The following is a 21,913-nucleotide window of genomic DNA, read 5'->3' on the forward strand; positions in this document are numbered from 1 at the left end:
CTCTAGCGATGATGGAGGTAACCAAAATTATCCGATGGGCGGAGGATTACTCTTGCCATCTCTCAGGAATCCATATCCCAGGGGTAGAGAACTGGGAGGCGGATTTCCTAAATCGTCAGACTTTTCATCCGGGGGAGTGGGAGCTCCATCCGGAGGTATTTGCCCAGCTGACTCAGCTATGGGGCACACCAGAATTGGATCTGATGGCGTCCCGACAGAACGCCAAACTTCCGCGTTACGGGTCCAGGTCCCGGGATCCCCAGGCGGTACTGATAGATGCTCTAGCAGTGCCCTGGTCCTTCAATCTGGCTTATGTATTTCCACCGTTTCCTCTCCTCCCATGTCTGGTTGCCAGAATCAAGCAGGAGAGAGCTTCGGTGATTCTGATAGCGCCTGCGTGGCCACTGACTTGATCTTCGCTTCATATTTTTTTCCAAATTCTATTCTTTTGCTTCTTCTGAGGCTATTTTTGGGAGAAAGGTTCTACAAGCAGTGGTGCCTTCCGTTTAAGGAACCTGTCTTGTCCCTCCCTTCATCCGTGTCCTAAAGCTTTGGTATTGGTATTCCACAAGTATGGATGAATCCGTGGACTCGATACATCTTACAAGAGAAAACAGAATTTATGCTTACCTGATAAATTTCTTTCTCTTGTGATGTATCGAGTCCACGGCCCGCCCTGTCTATTTAAGACAGGTAGTATATTTTTTTTTTTAAAAACTTCAGTCACCACTGCACCCTATAGTTTCTCCTTTTTCTTCCTAGCCTTCGGTCGAATGACTGGGGGGTGGAGCTAAGGGCGGAGCTATATAGACAGCTCTGCTGTGGGTGCTCTCTCTGCCACTTCCTGTAGGGAAGGAGAATATCCCACAAGTATGGATGAATCAGTGGACTCAATACATAACAAGAGAAAGAAATTTATCAGGTAAGCATAAATTCTGTTTTTCCCAAAAGTAATGAATGCAGCTGTGGACTCTTTCCATTTATGAAGAAAAACTTAAATTATGCTTACCTGATAATTTTCTTCAGATGGAAAGAGTCCACAGATCCCCACCCGTATTTTTCTGTGGGGCGTCTTTATTTTTTATTCTTCTAGCACCTTTTCACCCTGGTATTTCGTCTACTGCTCCTTGTTCCTCGGCAGAATGACTGGGGATGAGGGAAGTGGGAGGAGTATTTAAGCCTTTAGCTGGGGTGTCTTTGCCTTCTCCTGGTGGCCAGGTTCTTATTTCCCAAAAGAAATTAATGCAGCTGTGGACTCTCTCCATCTGAAGAAAAGAAAATGATCAGGTAAGCATGATTTAAGTTTTCAACATATGTAAAAATTGAAACGATCTTACAAGAATCCATACTGTGAAACAGAAACACAGCCTCTCAAGTGTGACAGTCTTGTAGAATCGCTCCTGACATGGACTTGGAAGAAGAAAAAACAGGCAGTGAAACTCGTCAACATTGATTGCTTAAGGAGCTGTTAGCAGGCAGTCTGGATGGGTTCGCAGAAAGACTCTCCCTGCATCTCCAGACTCTAACTTTCATCAATGCTCTCTCTGAGAGGCTGACAAGACTACTTAAAACTCCAGTCCCATATTGAAGGGCAGATACCCCTCCTAAGGAACAACTCCGAAATCTTCTGACACTTCTCTGCCTTCCTCCTGTGACGAAAGGCAAAGAATGACTGGGGGATTGGGAAAGGCATTTAAGCCTTTGGCTGGGGTGTCTTTGCTGCCTCCTGGTGGCCAGGTTCAGCATTTCCCAACAGTAAGGAATGAAGCCGTGGACTCTCCTTATATTAAGAAGAAAAATGCTTCTGTTTGGCATTACATATTTTCCCAACTTAGTGGCAATGCTTTGTGAGATTATATGAACACTATTTATTTTACCTTTTTAAAATAAGATATAAACACACCTACATGGAGGCACGCTAGGGTGATTAAAGTTTCTTGCGGGTTGCTAGGTTTTGTCATTTACTGAACCAATGGGCGAGAGGAGTTTTTGGGTAATCATAGGCCCTGGAAGCTGCTATACAGTTAATGTTCTGCAATTCTCAATTTCTCTTCCACGGTTTCACATATGGTTTAGTACTAACTTGATCCCCTCTTTCAAATGGTCTGAAAGCTGTCATGCTGAGTGCCAGTGAGTGGAAAAGCAAGTCACACAGGATTGTGAAATGCAGAAAATACTAACACATGTAAGAAATTATCTCTAATAAGTATCTATTTATAATAAAAGTATGTTATGACAAAAAATTCATAGAACTTACCAACATATTATTTGAGTGTGATTATTTCAAAAACCCTATACACCAAAGATTATGCAGTCATAGAAAACATCAGGAATATTAAAGTGAAGGTCAATTTTTGCTAATAGCAATACACCAATCGAAAGCTTAACATCCAAGTATTAAAGTCGCTGATTTTATATTTCTAAAAAACTATTCATTTTCAAATAAAATAGATATATAAAATACCTCCGTTATTGCTATTAGCTCCTCCCCTACCACACTTCCGTATTTCTCTGTAGTGACATCGCTTTCGTTCCTACAAGCGGACTACGCTCGTGCACAACAGCCTATTTTAAATGTGCATGCGTATCTCCCACTCAGTAGCGCATGCGTTTAATAATTCAATGTATCCAAAATAATGAGAGCGGACTACGCATGCGCGTTTCATGAACGAGCATGACAATGATGACGCTACAGAAAAGGGGCTGGACGCCACAGGGGTAGGTAATAGATTGGATCAAAGAATTGTCAATCAATAACGGCAATATGGCGGGCGGATAAAAAAACTGACACGGAGCCGATTTAAAAGGTTAAAAATAAAACTTTTAATATTAGTTATAAAGAATTTCATGAATGAACATCATACTTAATTTACCGAAGCTATTTGAAACTGTTAACCACTACTCCAGACTTGACCTTCACTTTAAGCACCTTGCTTTTGTGTAAAATGTTGTGCTTTGTCCCTCACTCCCCAGCACAAATGTTTATTACAGGCTCCATAATGCATAAAGGCTGCCAACACCCACCAATCACTTTCTCTCTAAATAAATAAAACAATACAAAGAAACACTTCAGCCACTGAACATTAAAGCATTTATTAAAGGTACATTTCAAATTATACAGGAACTGTACAATTAAAAATATTTACATAAACTCTACAAAATTACATAAGCTTCAATATATGTCATGATTTCTTATGAATAAAATTCTCATTGGAAACAACTATTGAATAACCGTTGCCAGATTAGATTTAGGAAAGTCGGATATCTCAGTAGATTAATAACTACCAGACTAATTATCTCTCCAGCATTTTCTGGGCTTTTTTCATTTTCCTTGGATTCTAAAGAGGTAGCAGAATTCTAGACCCCCAACATATCAGCCATTATCAATGATAAACATTCAGACTATTAATGTTGCACTAAACATAACTTCTCTCTTGAGAACAAGGTTATAAAATAAAAATATGGAATTTTAACATTTTGGACCCTCTAAATGTCTAGAATAATAGTTAATGGCTGTGCTGCCAAGTCATTAGTTTTGAGCACTAAACCTTAAAATCACACTGTTAAAATAAGTTATTTTACATTTAATACAAAGTGAGCACAGAACCTGAACGACTTCCAACAGTGTAAGTGCACGTGGGACTGGAGTAATGATCATTAATGATTAAGAGCTGTGAGCCCCGAAACGTTGCGTATCCATGTGAATGGGTTTTAAGTGCTGTGACCTTTTTAATATTTGGTTTATTTTACATTTAAGCAATTGCCCGCAGCCCTTATGTAATGCACATGCAGATGAAAATATCATATGAAAAGCTACAAATATCAAACAGTAATAAAAATGGAAATATCAGTAAAACTGTTTCAAAGCTTTTAATGATTCGGATATCCTGCAATGTGTTTGAGTACCCAACATCAATGGGGGAATCATACGAACTCCCCTGCCTTATCAATGACATGGCTGCCAAACAGAGCCATGAAACAGCACTCTGACACTCAGTGGGGTTAATTGGGTTATCTCTGTATTTGACATTACATGGCAACAAGTACCAAAAGAGAACATTACACCATGTAGGTGAAATACCATTTAAACATCAAGTAATAGACTTGACCTTCCCCAGTTCTGTTTCTCAAACCAGAAGTTAAACAAATGAATTAGAAATGTAAAACATATTTATGCTTACATGCAAGAAATATAGATTAATCTGTTACAAAGCAGGTTGTGAACTCGGATATGCAGCTTCTATACGCAGTTGTAAACCCCCCCCAATATTTTTTATATTTCAGTTTCTAAGATTTAAAACAAAAAACAATTTGCCTGTGTAAAAGAGATTTTGAATACTGATCGTGAGCACTTTTACAACTCTTCCTCCTGTATTTCAACAGGAAAGGATAAGTGCAAGCCAATCTTTTCTTGTTATTTACTTATTCCAGTCATCCACATATAGGATAGTTATTGCACTGTAGATAAAACAATTCCTTTCCTTATACACTGCATAACATGAATAAGTCCTGTAAATATTTTCTAAAAACCTAAATGTTTTGTTCTGATATATGTTTCTGTAAAACAGTTCTATCATATGATTCTTTTGTGACATTCCAAATATGCAAAATATCTCAGCGTTTTCTCATAACCTTACATTAACCTAGAGAGCTCATGTATTTGTACATTGGAAGGTAATACAGTAACATAACTCTCATTGGGAAATATGTTGTATTCTGTAAACCATGAATGGGCTAATACATCTAATAAAGGTATGCTGGTAGAAAGGATTTAATGACTGAAGACATCTCATCTTGTAATATCTTCCTAAAAACAGATCTGATCAGCGCCCTCACAATTGGCAAGCATCCATCATACTAGGTAACCATCAAATGGCTGAAGCTTGTAACTAGAAACACTGTCTAGTAGCCATTCACGAACAACCACTGTGGCTCTAAACTTCTTCCTAAATGCTGCAAAACAAAAAAAAAAAAAAATCAGAAAAAACATGAATAAACAACACAAAAATGATAAGTGCATTTGGAATTGAATGCCACAAAAACACAAAATAAATTGGAAGTGATAAGATGGTATTTACATATACTCAAACAATAAAAAGTAAATTTATGCGTACCTGATAAATTAATTTCTTCTACGATACGACGAGTCCACGGATTTCATCCTTACTTGTGGGATATTAACCTCCTGCTAACAGGAAGTGGCAAAGAGCACCACAGCAGAGCTGTATATATAGCTCCTCCCTTCCCTCCACCCCCAGTCATTCGACCAAAGGTTTAGGAAGAGAAAGGAAAAGCTAAAAGGTGCAGAGGTGACTGAAGTTACAAAAAAAATTAATAATTTAAATCTGTCTGAAAAATGACAGGGAGGGCCGTGGACTCGTATCGTAGAAGAAATTAATTTATCAGGTAAGCATAAATTTACTTTTCTTCTACAAGATACGACGAGTCCACGGATTTCATCCTTACTTGTGGGATACAATACCAAAGCTACAGGACACGGATGAAACGGGAGGGACAAGACAGAGACCTAAACGGAAGGCACCACTGCTTGAAGAACCTTTCTCCCAAAAACAGCCTCAGAAGAAGCAAAAGTATCAAATTTGGAAAATTTGGAAAAAGTATGAAGAGACGACCAAGTCGCAGCCTTGCAAATCTGTTCAACAGAAGCATTGTTTTTAAAGGCCCATGTGGAAGCCACAGCCCTAGTAGAATGAGCCGTAATTCTTTCAGGAGGCTGCTGTCCAGAATTAACAATGAAGATGATTGACGGAAATCCTTAGTCGCCTGTAAGTAAAACTTCAAGGCACGGACCACGTCCAAGTTATGTAACAGACGCTCTTTCTTAGAAGAAGGATTAGGACACAAGTAAGGAACAACAATTTCCTGATTAATATTCTTATTTGAAACAACCTTAGGAAGAAATCCAGGTTTGGTACGCAAAACCACCTTATCAGAATGAAATATAAGATAAGGCGAATCACATTGTAACGCTGAAAGCTCAGAAACTCTACGAGCAGAAGAAATAGCAACCAAAAACAAAACTTTCCAAGATAACAACTTAATATCTATGGAATGCATGGGTTCAAATGTAACCCCTTGAAGAACTCTAAGAACTAAATTCATACTCCAGGGAGGAGTACTTGGTCTAAATACAGGCTTAATTCTGGTTAGAGCCTGACAAAAAGACTGAACATCTGCCAAACGTTTGTGAAGCAAAATTGAAAAGGCAGAAATCTGTCCCTTTAAGGAACTTGCTGATAACCCTTTCTCCAATCCTTCTGGACAAAAGACAGAATCCTGGGAATACTAACTTTACTCCATGAGTAGCCCTTGGATTCACACCAATAAAGATATTTACGCCATATCTTATGATAGATTTTTCTAGTGACAGGTTTACGTGCCTGTATCAAAGTATCAATGAACGAATCCATACCAAGTCCTGCGTGGTCACGCAGGCGCGATCAGGATTATCTCTCTCCTGTTTTATCCGAGCAATCACATGTGGAAGCACATAGGCTAGGATGAACGACCAAGGCACTGCCAAGGCATCTATCAGTTCGACCTGGATCCGTATCTTGGAAGCTTGGCATTCTGTCGAGATACCATCAGATCCATTTCCGGACCGCCCCATTGGAGAATCAGTGAGGCAAACACTTCCGGGTGGAGTTCCCACTCCCCCGGATGAAAAGTCTGTCGACTTAGAAAATCCGCTTCCCAGTTTTCTACTCCTGGGATGTAGATTGCTGACAAATAACAAGAGTGGGCCTCCGTCCATCGGATTATTTTGGATACTTCTATCATCGCTAAGGAACTCCTCGTTCCCCCCTGATGATTGATATAAGTCACAGTCATGATATTGTCTGACTGGAATCTGATGAATTTGGCCGAAGCCAACTGAGGCCATGCCTGAAGCGCATTGAATATTGCTCTCAATTCCAGAATATTGATTGGAAGAAGTGACTCCGACTGAGTCCATACACCCTGAGCCTTCAGGGAATTCCAGACTGCACCCCAGCCTAGTAGACTGGGATCCGTTGTCACTATCACCCACGAGGGTCTGCGGAAACACGTCCCCTGGGACAGATGATCCGGGGACCAAAGAAGAGAGTCTCTGGTCTCTTGATCCAGATTTATCTGAGGAGATAAATTTGCATAGTCTCCATTCCACTATCCGAGCATGCACAGCTGCAGTGGTCTGAGATGAAAGCGAGCAAACGGAATGATGTCCATTGCCGCTACCATTATTCCAATTACCTCCATACACTGAGCCACTGATGGCCGAGGAATGGACTGAAGTGCTCGGCAAGTATTTAGAATCTTTAATTTTCTGATCTCCATCAGAAATATTTTCATGTCTACCGAGTCTATCAGCGTTCCCAAGAAGGGAACCCTTGTCCGTGGAACTAGTGAACTCTTTTCTAGGTTCACCTTCCAACCGTGAGTTCTCAGAAAGGACAACACTGTGTCTGTATGAGACTTCGTCAGATGATAAGTCGACGCCTGAATAAAAATATCGTCCAGATAAGGCGCCACTGCTATGCCCCGCGGTCTGAAAACCGCCAGAAGGGACCCTAGAACCTTCATGAAGATTCTGGGTTCTGTGGCCAACCCGAAGGGAAGAGCCACGAACTGAAAAGGTTTGTCCAGAAAGGCAAACCTTAGGTACGGATGATGATCCTTGTGAATAGGGATATGAAGGTATGCATCCTTCAAGTCCACGGGAATCATATATTGACCCTCTTGGATCATTGGTAAAATTGTTCGGATCGTCTCCATCTTGAACGATAGGACTCTGAGAAACTTGTTTAGACACGAGATCTAAAATGGGTCTGAAAGTTCCCTCTTTTTTTGGGAACCACGAAAATATTTGAGTAAAACCCCTGCCCCTGTTCCAGTCTTGGAACGGGATGAATTACTCCCATAGTAGAGAGGTCTTTTACACAACGTAAGAACGCCTCTCTTTTTATCTGGTCTACAGACAATTGTGAAAGAAGAAATCTCCCTCTTGGGAGAAAATCCTTGAGTTCCAGTTGATACCGTGGGTTATGATTTCCAATGCCCAGGGGTCCTGAACATCTCTTGCAAAAGCCTGGGCAAAGAAAGAAAGTCTGCCCCCTACTAGATCTGGTCCCGGATCGGGGGCCGCCCCTTCATGCTGTCTTTGTAGCAGCAGCAGGCTTCTTGGATTGTTTACCTTTGTTCCAAGCCTGGTTGGGTCTCCAGATGGATTTGGACTGAGCAAAATTCCCTTCCTGCTTTGTGGAGGAAGAGGAAGCAGAGGGTACTCCTTTAAAATTTCAAAAGGTACGAATATTATTTTGTTTACCCCTCATCTTAACAGACTTATCCTGAGGTAGGGCATGACCTTTACCTCCAGTAATGTCAAAAATGATTTCCTTCAACTCAGGCCCAAATAGGGTATTACCCTTGAAAGGAATAGCTAAGAGCTTAGATTTTGATGACACATCAGCAGACCATGATTTTAGCCATAACACCCTACGCGCTAAAATGGCAAATCCTGCATTTTTCGCCACCAATTGAGCAATTTGAAAGGCGGCATCTGTAATAAAAGAATTAGCTAGCTTGAGAGCCTTAATTCTATCCAAAATGTCCTCTAAAGGGGTCTCAACCTTCAGAGACTCTTCTAGAGCATCAAACCAAAAAGCTGCTGCAGTAGTAACTGGAACAATGCAAGCTGTAGGTTGTAAAAGAAAACCCTGATGAATAAATAATTTCTTTAGAAGACCCTCTAACTTCTTATCCATAGGGTCTTTGAAAGCACAACTGTCCTCAATAGGTATAGTTGTACGCTTAGCCAGGGTAGATATAGCTCCAAGACAACAAAAAGTATCGGTGCACATCCAGCCACTTAAGTCCACTCTTTCATGGCATATTTGTATATGCTTCTGTCTGTCAAATATACTTACATAGCTTCTAATAAGATTGGGATAAACATCTCGCAATAATATTGGCTTATATTTGAGCTGCAAAAACAAATATACTTCTATCGGCTAAATATACTTACATAGTTCAAATAAAATTGGGATTAACATCTCACAATAATATTGACTTATATTTATGCTGCAAAAAATTGCCTGTTTAAATTTAAATAAAATAGGGATCTTACTCACACAATATGATCATATTCTGCTAAGCCAGTCACCACTTACAAGGTGTCCCATATTAGACCGGTCCTACACTAACCAGTTTCCACACTGCAGTGTGTAGGACCAGTCTAATATGGGACACCTTGTAAGTGGTGACTGGCTTAGCAGAATATGATCATATTGTGTGAGTAAGATCCCTATTTTATTTAAATTTAAACAGGCAATTTTTTGCAGGATAAATATAAGTCAATATTATTGTGAGATGTTTATCCCAATCTTATTTGAACTATGTAAGTATATTTAGCAGACAGAAGTTTTTATTTAAAAGCATATTTAACAGGCAATTTTTTGCAGCATAAATATAAGTCAATATTATTGTGAGATGTTAATCTCAATTTTATTTGAACTATGTAAGTATATTTAGCAGATAGAAGTATATTTGTTTTTGCAGCTCAAATATAAGCCAATATTATTGCGAGATGTTTATCCAAATCTTATTAGAAGCTATGTAAGTATATTTGACAGACAGAAGCATATACAAATATGCCATGAAAGAGTGGACTTAAGTGGTTGGATGACTCGACAACGATCCGGTGAACAGAACACAAGTTTAGGCCCCACCGGAGCTAATGCCTGCTGCCTTCTCAGTCAGAGTAAACTGCGCGTCTGAGCGCACGAAAATTGGCCCCGCCCATCACGGACGTCTTTCTACCAGTCTGTATAACCGCATGGGAAGCGGTTTGTAAAGTAAGCCATGTGGTCCCCTTAAACACTACTATAACACTGCAGCCATACTGACAATTTGCTTTATCAAATAAAAAACGTCAAGCTGCTCTCCCAGTGTCTCATAGAATATTGCTTTCAGCCCAGTACTATGTCAAATAAAGATATAAACACAGAGTTTTCAGTAATACCCTCTGTGTACAGGTCTACTGCTTAACCCTTCCCTTGCAGGGAATAATGTCAGCCAGTTCTGATATACCAAGTCTCCTCAAAAATAAAAAGACTGAACATACCTCAATGCTGCTTGTAGCATGAAACCGTTCTCCACACTGAAGATTTCTCTTGCACTACCTTCAGAAACTCTGTGGGAACCAACGTGGATCTTAGTTACATCTGCTAAGATCATCAACCTCAGGGCAGAAATCTTCATCTTCCATATCTCCCTGAGGAAAATAGTACTCACCGGTACCATTTTAAAATAAAAAACTTTTTGACTGAAGAATCTAAAACTAACACCTCACTTTACCTCTTCCTATTACTAACACAGGCAAAAAGAATGACTGGGGGTGGAGGGAAGGGAGGAGCTATATATACAGCTCTGCTGTGGTGCTCTTTGCCACTTCCTGTTAGCAGGAGGTTAATATCCCACAAGGATGAAATCCGTGGACTCGTCGTATCTTGTTGAAGAAAAAAAGTTCATGATCTACAATATTAAAAGGCAATTAACAAGTGTTTATTATACCCTATGACAGCCCAATGATCTCAAAATAACTGTACAATGTTTTTTCCATCTTTTAGTTAAAATCAAAAGAAGCTTTTCCATTTTAACTTAAAACTATTTATTTCAGATTTAGACCATTCATTATTACAGCAGGTTTCTACACTTAATCTCTAGAAATGGAAGGTATTAAAAGGTAAGGTCTGACTGGGCTACTAAATACAAATGTTGTGTTCCATAATCCAGGAAACTGTTTATATTAGGTAGTTGTTTCTTCTCTTCACAACAGGACTGGTGCAGGATTATCTTTATGTAGGTCAGAAGGAGAACACCCTCTTCTTTGCAGTCTGGTTTTGTGCCAAAATCTCAAAACAGGAAATGTATATGCAGTTGAAAACCATTGGGCACTTCATGGTACTAAGTAAAATAAAATTACATTTAAAATATCTTTCCTTTCATTCTCTCACAAGAGCAATTGAAAGACTTAAACATCCCTTGGGCATCTAACTGGTTTTCGTACAGGAGGGTTCATCATTACATTACTACACATAAACACACTCTTAACCTAACTCGCCCACTAACCAACTTCGAAAGATTATTCACTGCGACCCCTCCCCTCAAACACACCTTGTCTCACATCCACAAACTCTATACACAACTTATTGACGGCAGATAAGAGCCATAGGCCCATCTGCCGTCAATAAGTTGTGTATAGAGTTTGTGGATGTGAGACAAGGTGTGTTTGAGGGGAGGGGTCGCGGTGAATAATCTTTCGAAGTTGGTTAGTGGGCAACTTCCCCCAGGACATATGCCGCATTACATTGAGACTTGGGAAAAGGAATTGGGTACCATCATCACCCCCCAGACCGCTGTTACTATCTTTCAAAACACAAAATCTTCCTCCACATCTTCATCTATATTGGAAATAAACTACAAATTATTACACTGTTGGTACTTAACGCCAAAACGTATGCACAGACTGTTCCCTAAAACTAGCAATAGCTGTTGGAGGTGCGGACACGTGGGCAGTGGTATGGGCCACATGTGGTGGTGGTGCAATCAAATCAATCAGTACTGGAGAGATATAATTAAGGAAATTGAAGATATATTTCAAACACTACTTCCCCTCGACCCTAGGGTTTGGCTGTTAAATAAACCTATTAAACTCCCCAATAAAAGTTATAAACCTCTATTTAAAATTATGACCAACAGTGCAAGATTTTTAATCGCAAAAAAACAGAATTTATGTTTACCTGATAAATTACTTTCTCCAACGGTGTGTCCGGTCCACGGCGTCATCCTTACTTGTGGGATATTCTCTTCCCCAACAGGAAATGGCAAAGAGCCCAGCAAAGCTGGTCACATGATCCCTCCTAGGCTCCGCCTACCCCAGTCATTCGACCGACGTTAAGGAGGAATATTTGCATAGGAGAAACCATATGAAACCGTGGTGACTGTAGTTAAAGAAAATAAATTATCAGACCTGATTAAAAAACCAGGGCGGGCCGTGGACCGGACACACCGTTGGAGAAAGTAATTTATCAGGTAAACATAAATTCTGTTTTCTCCAACATAGGTGTGTCCGGTCCACTGCGTCATCCTTACTTGTGGGAACCAATACCAAAGCTTTAGGACACGGATGATGGGAGGGAGCAAATCAGGTCACCTAGATGGAAGGCACCACGGCTTGCAAAACCTTTCTCCCAAAAATAGCCTCAGAAGAAGCAAAAGTATCAAACTTGTAAAATTTGGTAAAAGTGTGCAGTGAAGACCAAGTCGCTGCCCTACATATCTGATCAACAGAAGCCTCGTTCTTGAAGGCCCATGTGGAAGCCACAGCCCTAGTGGAATGAGCTGTGATTCTTTCGGGAGGCTGCCGTCCGGCAGTCTCGTAAGCCAATCTGATGATGCTTTTAATCCAAAAAGAGAGAGAGGTAGAAGTTGCTTTTTGACCTCTCCTTTTACCGGAATAAACAACAAACAAGGAAGATGTTTGTCTAAAATCCTTTGTAGCATCTAAATAGAATTTTAGAGCGCGAACAACATCCAAATTGTGCAACAAACGTTCCTTCTTCGAAACTGGTTTCGGACACAGAGAAGGTACGATAATCTCCTGGTTAATGTTTTTGTTAGAAACAACTTTTGGAAGAAAACCAGGTTTAGTACGTAAAACCACCTTATCTGCATGGAACACCAGATAAGGAGGAGAACACTGCAGAGCAGATAATTCTGAAACTCTTCTAGCAGAAGAAATTGCAACCAAAAACAAAACTTTCCAAGATAATAACTTAATATCAACGGAATGTAAGGGTTCAAACGGAACCCCCTGAAGAACTGAAAGAACTAAGTTGAGACTCCAAGGAGGAGTCAAAGGTTTGTAAACAGGCTTGATTCTAACCAGAGCCTGAACAAAGGCTTGAACATCTGGCACAGCTGCCAGCTTTTTATGAAGTAACACAGACAAGGCAGAAATCTGTCCCTTCAGGGAACTTGCAGATAATCCTTTTTCCAATCCTTCTTGAAGGAAGGATAGAATTTTAGGAATCTTAACCTTGTCCCAAGGGAATCCTTTAGATTCACACCAACAGATATATTTTTTCCAAATTTTGTGGTAAATCTTTCTAGTTACAGGCTTTCTGGCCTGAACAAGAGTATCGATAACAGAATCTGAGAACCCTCGCTTCGATAAGATCAAGCGTTCAATCTCCAAGCAGTCAGCTGGAGTGAGACCAGATTCGGATGTTCGAACGGACCTTGAACAAGAAGGTCTCGTCTCAAAGGTAGCTTCCATGGTGGAGCCGATGACATATTCACCAGATCTGCATACCAAGTCCTGCGTGGCCACGCAGGAGCTATCAAGATCACCGACGCCCTTTCCTGATTGATCCTGGCTACCAGCCTGGGGATGAGAGGAAACGGCGGGAATACATAAGCTAGTTTGAAGGTCCAAGGTGCTACTAGTGCATCCACTAGAGCCGCCTTGGGATCCCTGGATCTGGACCCGTAGCAAGGAACTTTGAAGTTCTGACGAGAGGCCATCAGATCCATGTCTGGAATGCCCCACAGTTGAGTGACTTGGGCAAAGATTTCCGGATGGAGTTCCCACTCCCCCGGATGCAATGTCTGACGACTCAGAAAATCCGCTTCCCAATTTTCCACTCCTGGGATGTGGATAGCAGACAGGTGGCAGGAGTGAGACTCCGCCCATAGAATGATTTTGGTCACTTCTTCCATCGCCAGGGAACTCCTTGTTCCCCCCTGATGGTTGATGTACGCAACAGTTGTCATGTTGTCTGATTGAAACCGTATGAACTTGGCCCTCGCTAGCTGAGGCCAAGCCTTGAGAGCATTGAATATCGCTCTCAGTTCCAGAATATTTATCGGTAGAAGAGATTCTTCCCGAGACCAAAGACCCTGAGCTTTCAGGGATCCCCAGACCGCGCCCCAGCCCATCAGACTGGCGTCGGTCGTGACAATGACCCACTCTGGTCTGCGGAAGGTCATCCCTTGTGACAGGTTGTCCAGGGACAGCCACCAACGGAGTGAGTCTCTGGTCCTCTGATTTACTTGTATCCTCGGAGACAAGTTTGTATAGTCCCCATTCCACTGACTGAGCATGCACAGTTGTAATGGTCTTAGATGAATGCGCGCAAAAGGAACTATGTCCATTGCCGCTACCATCAAACCTATCACTTCCATGCACTGCGCTATGGAAGGAAGAGGAACGGAATGAAGTATCCGACAAGAGTCTAGAAGTTTTGTTTTTCTGGCCTCTGTCAGAAAAATCCTCATTTCTAAGGAGTCTATTATTGTCCCCAAGAAGGGAACCCTTGTTGACGGAGATAGAGAACTCTTTTCCACGTTCACTTTCCATCCGTGAGATCTGAGAAAGGCCAGGACAATGTCCGTGTGAGCCTTTGCTTGAGGAAGGGACGACGCTTGAATCAGAATGTCGTCCAAGTAAGGTACTACAGCAATGCCCCTTGGTCTTAGCACAGCTAGAAGGGACCCTAGTACCTTTGTGAAAATCCTTGGAGCAGTGGCTAATCCGAAAGGAAGCGCCACGAACTGGTAATGCTTGTCCAGGAATGCGAACCTTAGGAACCGATGATGTTCCTTGTGGATAGGAATATGTAGATACGCATCCTTTAAATCCACCGTGGTCATGAATTGACCTTCCTGGATGGAAGGAAGAATTGTTCGAATGGTTTCCATTTTGAACGATGGAACCTTGAGAAACTTGTTTAAGATCTTGAGATCTAAGATTGGTCTGAACGTTCCCTCTTTTTTGGGAACTATGAACAGATTGGAGTAGAACCCCATCCCTTGTTCTCCTAATGGAACAGGATGAATCACTCCCATTTTTAACAGGTCTTCTACACAACTTAAGAATGCCTGTCTTTTTATGTGGTCTGAAGACAACTGAGACCTGTGGAACCTCCCCCTTGGGGGAAGCCCCTTGAATTCCAGAAGATAACCTTGGGAGACTATTTCTAGCGCCCAAGGATCCAGAACATCTCTTGCCCAAGCCCGAGCGAAGAGAGAGAGTCTGCCCCCCACCAGATCCGGTCCCGGATCGGGGGCCAACATTTCATGCTGTCTTGGTAGCAGTGGCAGGTTTCTTGGCCTGCTTTCCCTTGTTCCAGCCTTGCATTGGTCTCCAAGCTGGCTTGGCTTGAGAAGTATTACCCTCTTGCTTAGAGGACGTAGCACTTTGGGCTGGTCCGTTTCTACGAAAGGGACGAAAATTAGGTTTATTTTTGGCCTTGAAAGGCCGATCCTGAGGAAGGGCATGGCCCTTACCCCCAGTGATATCAGAGATAATCTCTTTCAAGTCAGGGCCAAACAGCGTTTTCCCCTTGAAAGGAATGTTAAGTAGCTTGTTCTTGGAAGACGCATCAGCTGACCAAGATTTCAACCAAAGCGCTCTGCGCGCCACAATAGCAAACCCAGAATTCTTAGCCGCTAACCTAGCCAATTGCAAAGTGGCGTCTAGGGTGAAAGAATTAGCCAATTTGAGAGCATTGATTCTGTCCATAATCTCCTCATAAGGAGGAGAATCACTATCGACCCGCCTTTACCAGCTCATCGAACCAGAAACACGCGGCTGTAGCGACAGGGACAATGCATGAAATTGGTTGTAGAAGGTAACCCTGCTGAACAAACATCTTTTTAAGTAAACCTTCTAATTTTTTATCCATAGGATCTTTGAAAGCACAACTATCTTCTATGGGTATAGTGGTGCGTTTGTTTAAAGTGGAAACCGCTCCCTCGACCTTGGGGACTGTCTGCCATAAGTCCTTTCTGGGGTCGACCATAGGAAACAATTTTTTAAATATGGGGGGAGGGACGAAAGGAATACCGGGCCTTTCCCATTCTTTATTTACAATGTCCGCCACCCGCTTGGGTATAGGAAAAGCTTCTGGGAGCCCCGGGACCTCTAGGAACTTGTCCATTTTACATAGTTTCTCTGGGATGACCAACTTGTCACAATCATCCAGAGTGGATAATACCTCCTTAAGCAGAATGCGGAGATGTTCCAACTTAAATTTAAACGTAATCACATCAGGTTCAGCTTGTTGAGAAATGTTCCCTGAATCAGTAATTTCTCCCTCAGACAAAACCTCCCTGGCCCCATCAGACTGGTTTAGGGGCCCTTCAGAACCATTATTATCAGCGTCGTCATGCTCTTCAGTATCTAAAACAGAGCAGTCGCGCTTACGCTGATAAGTGTGCATTTTGGCTAAAATGTTTTTGACAGAATTATCCATTACAGCCGTTAATTGTTGCATAGTAAGGAGTATTGGCGCGCTAGATGTACTAGGGGCCTCCTGAGTGGGCAAGACTCGTGTAGACGAAGGAGGGAATGATGCAGTACCATGCTTACTCCCCTCACTTGAGGAATCATCTTGGGCATCATTGTCATTGTCACATAAATCACATTTATTTAAATGAGAAGGAACTCTGGCTTCCCCACATTCAGAACACAGTCTATCTGGTAGTTCAGACATGTTAAACAGGCATAAACTTGATAACAAAGTACAAAAAACGTTTTAAAATAAAACCGTTACTGTCACTTTAAATTTTAAACTGAACACACTTTATTACTGCAATTGCGAAAAAATATGAAGGAATTGTTCAAAATTCACCAAAATTTCACCACAGTGTCTTAAAGCCTTAAAAGTATTGCACCCCAAATTTGGAAGCTTTAACCCTTAAAATAACGGAACCGGAGCCGTTCTTAACTTTAACCCCTTTACAGTCCCTGGTGTCTGCTTTGCTGAGACCCAACCAAGCCCAAAGGGGAATACGATACCAAATGACGCCTTCAGAAAGTCTTTTCTATGTATCAGAGCTCCTCACACATGCGACTGCATGTCATGCCTCTCAAAAACAAGTGCGCAACACCGGCGCGAAAATGAGGCTCTGCCTATGATTTGGGAAAGCCCCTAAAGAGAAAGGTGTCTAAAAAAGTGCCTGCCGATATAAACTTATCAAAATACCCAGATTAAATGATTCCTCAAGGCTAAATATGTGTTAATAATGAATCGATTTAGCCCAGAAAAAGTCTACAGTCTTAATAAGCCCTTGTGAAGCCCTTATTTACAATCTTAATAAACATGGCTTACCGGATCCCATAGGGAAAATGACAGCTTCCAGCATTACATCGTCTTGTTAGAATGTGTCATACCTCAAGCAGCAAGAGACTGCTCACTGTTCCCCCAACTGAAGTTAATTCCTCTCAACAGTCCTGTGTGGAACAGCCATGGATTTTAGTAACGGTTGCTAAAATCATTTTCCTCATACAAACAGAAATCTTCATCTCTTTTCTGTTTCTGAGTAAATAGTACATACCAGCACTATTTTAAAATAACAAACTCTTGATTGAATAATAAAAACTACAGTTAAACACTAAAAAACTCTAAGCCATCTCCGTGGAGATGTTGCCTGTACAACGGCAAAGAGAATGACTGGGGTAGGCGGAGCCTAGGAGGGATCATGTGACCAGCTTTGCTGGGCTCTTTGCCATTTCCTGTTGGGGAAGAGAATATCCCACAAGTAAGGATGACGCCGTGGACCGGACACACCTATGTTGGAGAAAATGGAGGTCTAGTGAGGTCCCTTCCCTGAAGATGTGGAGATCAAAAGTCACCAACTTATTCGAATTAGAAGAATATAGCACATACAAGTTAGACAATAGAGACCCATTTATTGAATCACAGGCAACATGGGATCAATACTTGAGGGGGAAAAAGGATTAAAAAAATAAAAATAAAAACCACACACCTACTTAATACCAGCTAATCAAGTCTAGACTAAGTATATTGAGCAACAGAAAGCTAAATCTGCCCTTTAAATACACCACACCCAAGAACCCATATAGATCGTTCAAGACTGGGATCCTTAACAAACTTTAGGTATATATAATTTTATGAAAGTAACAGGGACACGGAGAGTTAGGACGCTGCAATTACTATTGTTTAATGATTAAATCTATTAAGAAAAGAATCCATACTGCACAACTACTTATATGTTACCAGCAATGCTATAACTGATTTGTCACTACCATGAATAACTGTATTGATGTGTTGTTGTTTTTGTACCTTGTTTTCTTTCCCTGGATTCTTAATAAAAAGAAATTGAAAAAAAAAATATATATATATCTTTCCTTTCATGACTCATCCTAATGAGCAGTTTACGTCTGGAAATAAAAAGATACTGCATCTTCAGTGGCAAAGATCTATTTTTAATAGCTATTTTAATAAAAATACTTTTTTATTCACACTCCTGTGCTAAACGCTGATGCTCTACATTGTTGTAGTACCCTCACAGATGCTAAAATGGAATCTGGTTGTTCTACTATATGCCCTATCTGGGAGCTGGAGGAGAGATTCCTGTAGCCCAGGGGTTTTCAAACATGTCCTCCCTAACAGGCCAGATTTTGAGGATAACTGATCTAGAGCACAGGCGACATAATCAGCTGATTAGTAAACATGGCTATTTTACCTGCTCTCACAAAAGATAATCCTGAAAATCTGGCCTGTTAGGGAGGCCGGAGGACGGGTTTAAAAAACAGTGCTGTAGCATGAGGGTAGCTTGCCGGGCAGCTCTGAGGACCCAGCACGTCTGCAGCGCACTTTCATTTAGTGCATCCTACACATGAGTGAGACTTTGTTATTCCTGTTTGTCTTTATCTATTTCTCAAATATTCTACTCTATGAGACGCCTCCTATGTTTTGTTTGTTTTCCCTTTAAATTTGTGCATCTTAAATATATACTTCCTGTAACACATCACTAAAAAGAAAGCCAGAAACTTAAGAAACAATCTTTTAGGATAAGAGAAAAAACGCAATTAATCATTCTGTAAATGGCGCTTTATAGTCAGATATATAAATGGATAATGACAGATAGGTCACATATGAACGGGAAATGTGCAGCTTGCTGTGATATATTGCATTGTATGACATGCCTTTCAAAATAAAGACAAATGCTTGGTCATTTTTAGAAGTTGACGTTTAATGTTGTTTTAAGAGAAAGCAGATAAAAATATTGCAATAACTAGTGACAAAGCCATGGTTGTCAGCTGGGCTATGATTTTTAACCTTGCTTTTTTTTTAAATACATTAAAAGGATACTAAACCCACATTTTTTCTTTAAAAATTTAAATAGAGCAAGCAATTTTAAGCAACTTTCTAATTTACTCAATTTACTCCTATTATCAATTCTTCTTTGTTCTCTTGGTAAAAACACAGGAATGAAAGCTTAAAGGGACAGTCTACACCAGAATTTTTAATGTTTAAAAAGATAGATAATCCCTTTATTACCCAGTTTTTCATAACCAACACAGTTATATTAATATATATTTTACCTCTGTGATTACCTTGTATCTATGCCTCGGCAGACTGCCCCCTTATCTCAGTGCCTTTGAGAGATATGCAGTTTAGCCAATCAGTGCAGACTCCTAAATAACTTCATGGGAGTGAGCACAATATTATCTATATGACACATAACCTAGTACTGTCTAACTGTGAAAAACTTTCAAAATGCTCTGAGCTAAGAGGTGGTTTTCAACGGTTTTGAAATCAGTTTGAGCCTACCTATGTTTAGTTTTTCAAAAATACCACCAAGGGAACAAAGCAAATTTAATGATAAAAGTAAATGGGAAAGTTGTTTAAAATTGCATGCCCCATCTGAAACATGAAAGTTTAATTTTGACTAGACTGTCCCTTTAAGAGCTGGACCATTTTTGGTTCAGAAACCTGGATAGCGCTTGCTAATTGGTCGCTACCTTAGTCCACCAATCAGCAAATGGTACCCCAGGTGCTGAACCTAAAATGGGCCGGCTTCTAAGCTTTCACTCCTGCTTTTTTAAACGAAGATACAAAAAGAACAAAGAAAAATTGATAATAGGAGTAGACTAGACAGTTGCTTAAAATGGCATGCTCTATCTGAATCATGAAAAAAAAAAATTGGGTTTAGAATCCCTTTAAGCAACAATAAAACAGTAGAGTACCAAAAGAGAAAGATATAGGGAAGAGAATCTTGGGACACTAGGAAAATTGCAGGGACAAAAAAAAAAAAAAAAAAAAGAGAGAGAGAGAGAACAGAAAAGGTGGTTCTTTCAATCTCTTACTCTGTGATAAAAATCAATCACTGCATTTGTGGACCAGCAAAAAGGAATTGTAATTAGTCTGTGTGTCACCCATTGCACAGGAACACAAATCAGCTGACCTCCATCCACAGCACTTACCTTCATAATCAGTGTTTGTAAGGCACGAGTCAGGCTGCACAATGACTAAAGATTTCTGCAATGAAAAAACAAACAAAAAATCAGAGCAAAAATAAATAATAAAAAAAATCTTAACCATATTGCATTGTGCTTCACAATGTTTGTATATCTTCCCAATATGTAGGCGGCCATTCACTAGTGGTGGTATAAGCTGTGAGCTACATTGCATTATACTTACACAAAATACATCAAAATAAAATCACATATTTAGGTAGCAAGTATACAGGAAATAAGTTACCATGAATGAGCAAACGTGCTTAATTACCTAAAGAGTGTGAAACTGCTTTTTCTATGAACAGGGCAAAATTTCTAGAGCTGAGGGCCACACACACACACAAAAACAAACTATGGAGGGCTGGACGTGGCCTCTGTAGCCCTCATTTAGACAATTGGCTACACTATCATGATGAACTGTGCTGGTGAATTCTCACTACTGTACTAGCTTTTGGAAATGTACTGAAACAGTAGGATATTACCATCTGTGCTGTAAATACCAGGGTTACCAACCTAACATTTAGATGAACTAGCATTGCTTTTTCAGTCACTGCCTAATATGAGTTACATCATGTTGTCACTGTTTGGTACATGTTTTAAGAATTTTAAATGTCCAATAATTAAACTGCAATTTAGTGCTGAACTGTTATTTAAAAAGCTTTGGTGTATGGGCATAGATGAGAAAAACATAAGAGAACTGTTACAAGTCACTCAGACTTTTGTGCAGCTGAATAAGAAAGCAGTTACTTCTGCTTTTTTGTGTTAAGAATTGATGCTGTGTAATAACTGGCACACTACAAGCTGCATGCAAGTGCTTGAGCAGGGTTTAACAAGCTGCTTAACAGATTTACACTTCTACAAGAAACAATGTGGGTTTTTTTGCATTACATATAGGGAGGTTTCATGAAGGCCTCATGATTTTAGTTGTAAGAGGTTAGAGGGACATAAGAGACAACATTTTTCTTTCATGATTCAGATAGAACATACATTTGTTAACAACTTTCCAATTTACGTCTATTATCAAATTTCTTTTGTTTTCTTGTAATCCGTTGCTGAAAAGGAGGGCACTTTCGGGAGCATGCACGTGCCTGCAGCACTATATCCTGTCATGTAGTGCTCCAGACATGTGCATGCTACCTATTTAAATGTGTCTTCAACAAAGAATAACATGAAAATTTGATAATAGAAATAAATTGGAAACTTTTTTAAAAGTGAGTTCACTACCTGAATCAAAAAAGAAAAAAAAACATTGGATTTCGTTTCCCTTTAACTTTTTTTAGCGTGTGTTAAAAACAATTTTTTTTAGAAGAGTGTTCCTGTATACAATTGTCTTGCACTGGGTTATACCTCCTATATCTAACACTCAAGAATCTATCTCCTTTCAAGACAGAAAAAGCAATTAATTTAAAAACGTAATTGAGGATGCTTAGAAGCATAAAGGGGTCCCCTTACACACATAAAACCAATTCAATTGTCAGGCTATGAAGTTAATTTATGAATAATACATTTTAATAATTATAATAAAAATATTAGTTGTTTACAATAGATACAAATATTAGATGATAAAACTATAAAGGGATG

General features: G+C 40.2%; 1 protein-coding gene across 1 annotated transcript in view; it reads right to left on the reverse strand.

Annotated features, from left to right (window-relative positions):
- Positions 1-3,072: 3,072 nt before the first annotated feature.
- The window catches only part of BRCA1 (BRCA1 DNA repair associated), a 1,073,265-nt gene continuing 1,054,424 nt past the window's right edge, over positions 3,073-21,913 (reverse strand). The window contains exons 20-21 of the mRNA XM_053699586.1: positions 20,300-20,354; positions 3,073-4,953 (exon numbers count right to left, since the gene is read on the reverse strand). Of these exons, the coding sequence (XP_053555561.1) occupies positions 4,853-4,953; positions 20,300-20,354 (156 nt within the window). The 3' untranslated portion in view covers positions 3,073-4,852. The remainder of the gene's footprint in view (positions 4,954-20,299; positions 20,355-21,913) is intronic.

This window comes from Bombina bombina, chromosome 1, assembly GCF_027579735.1.
Source record: "Bombina bombina isolate aBomBom1 chromosome 1, aBomBom1.pri, whole genome shotgun sequence".
In the NCBI taxonomy this organism is placed as follows: Eukaryota; Metazoa; Chordata; class Amphibia; order Anura; family Bombinatoridae; genus Bombina; species Bombina bombina.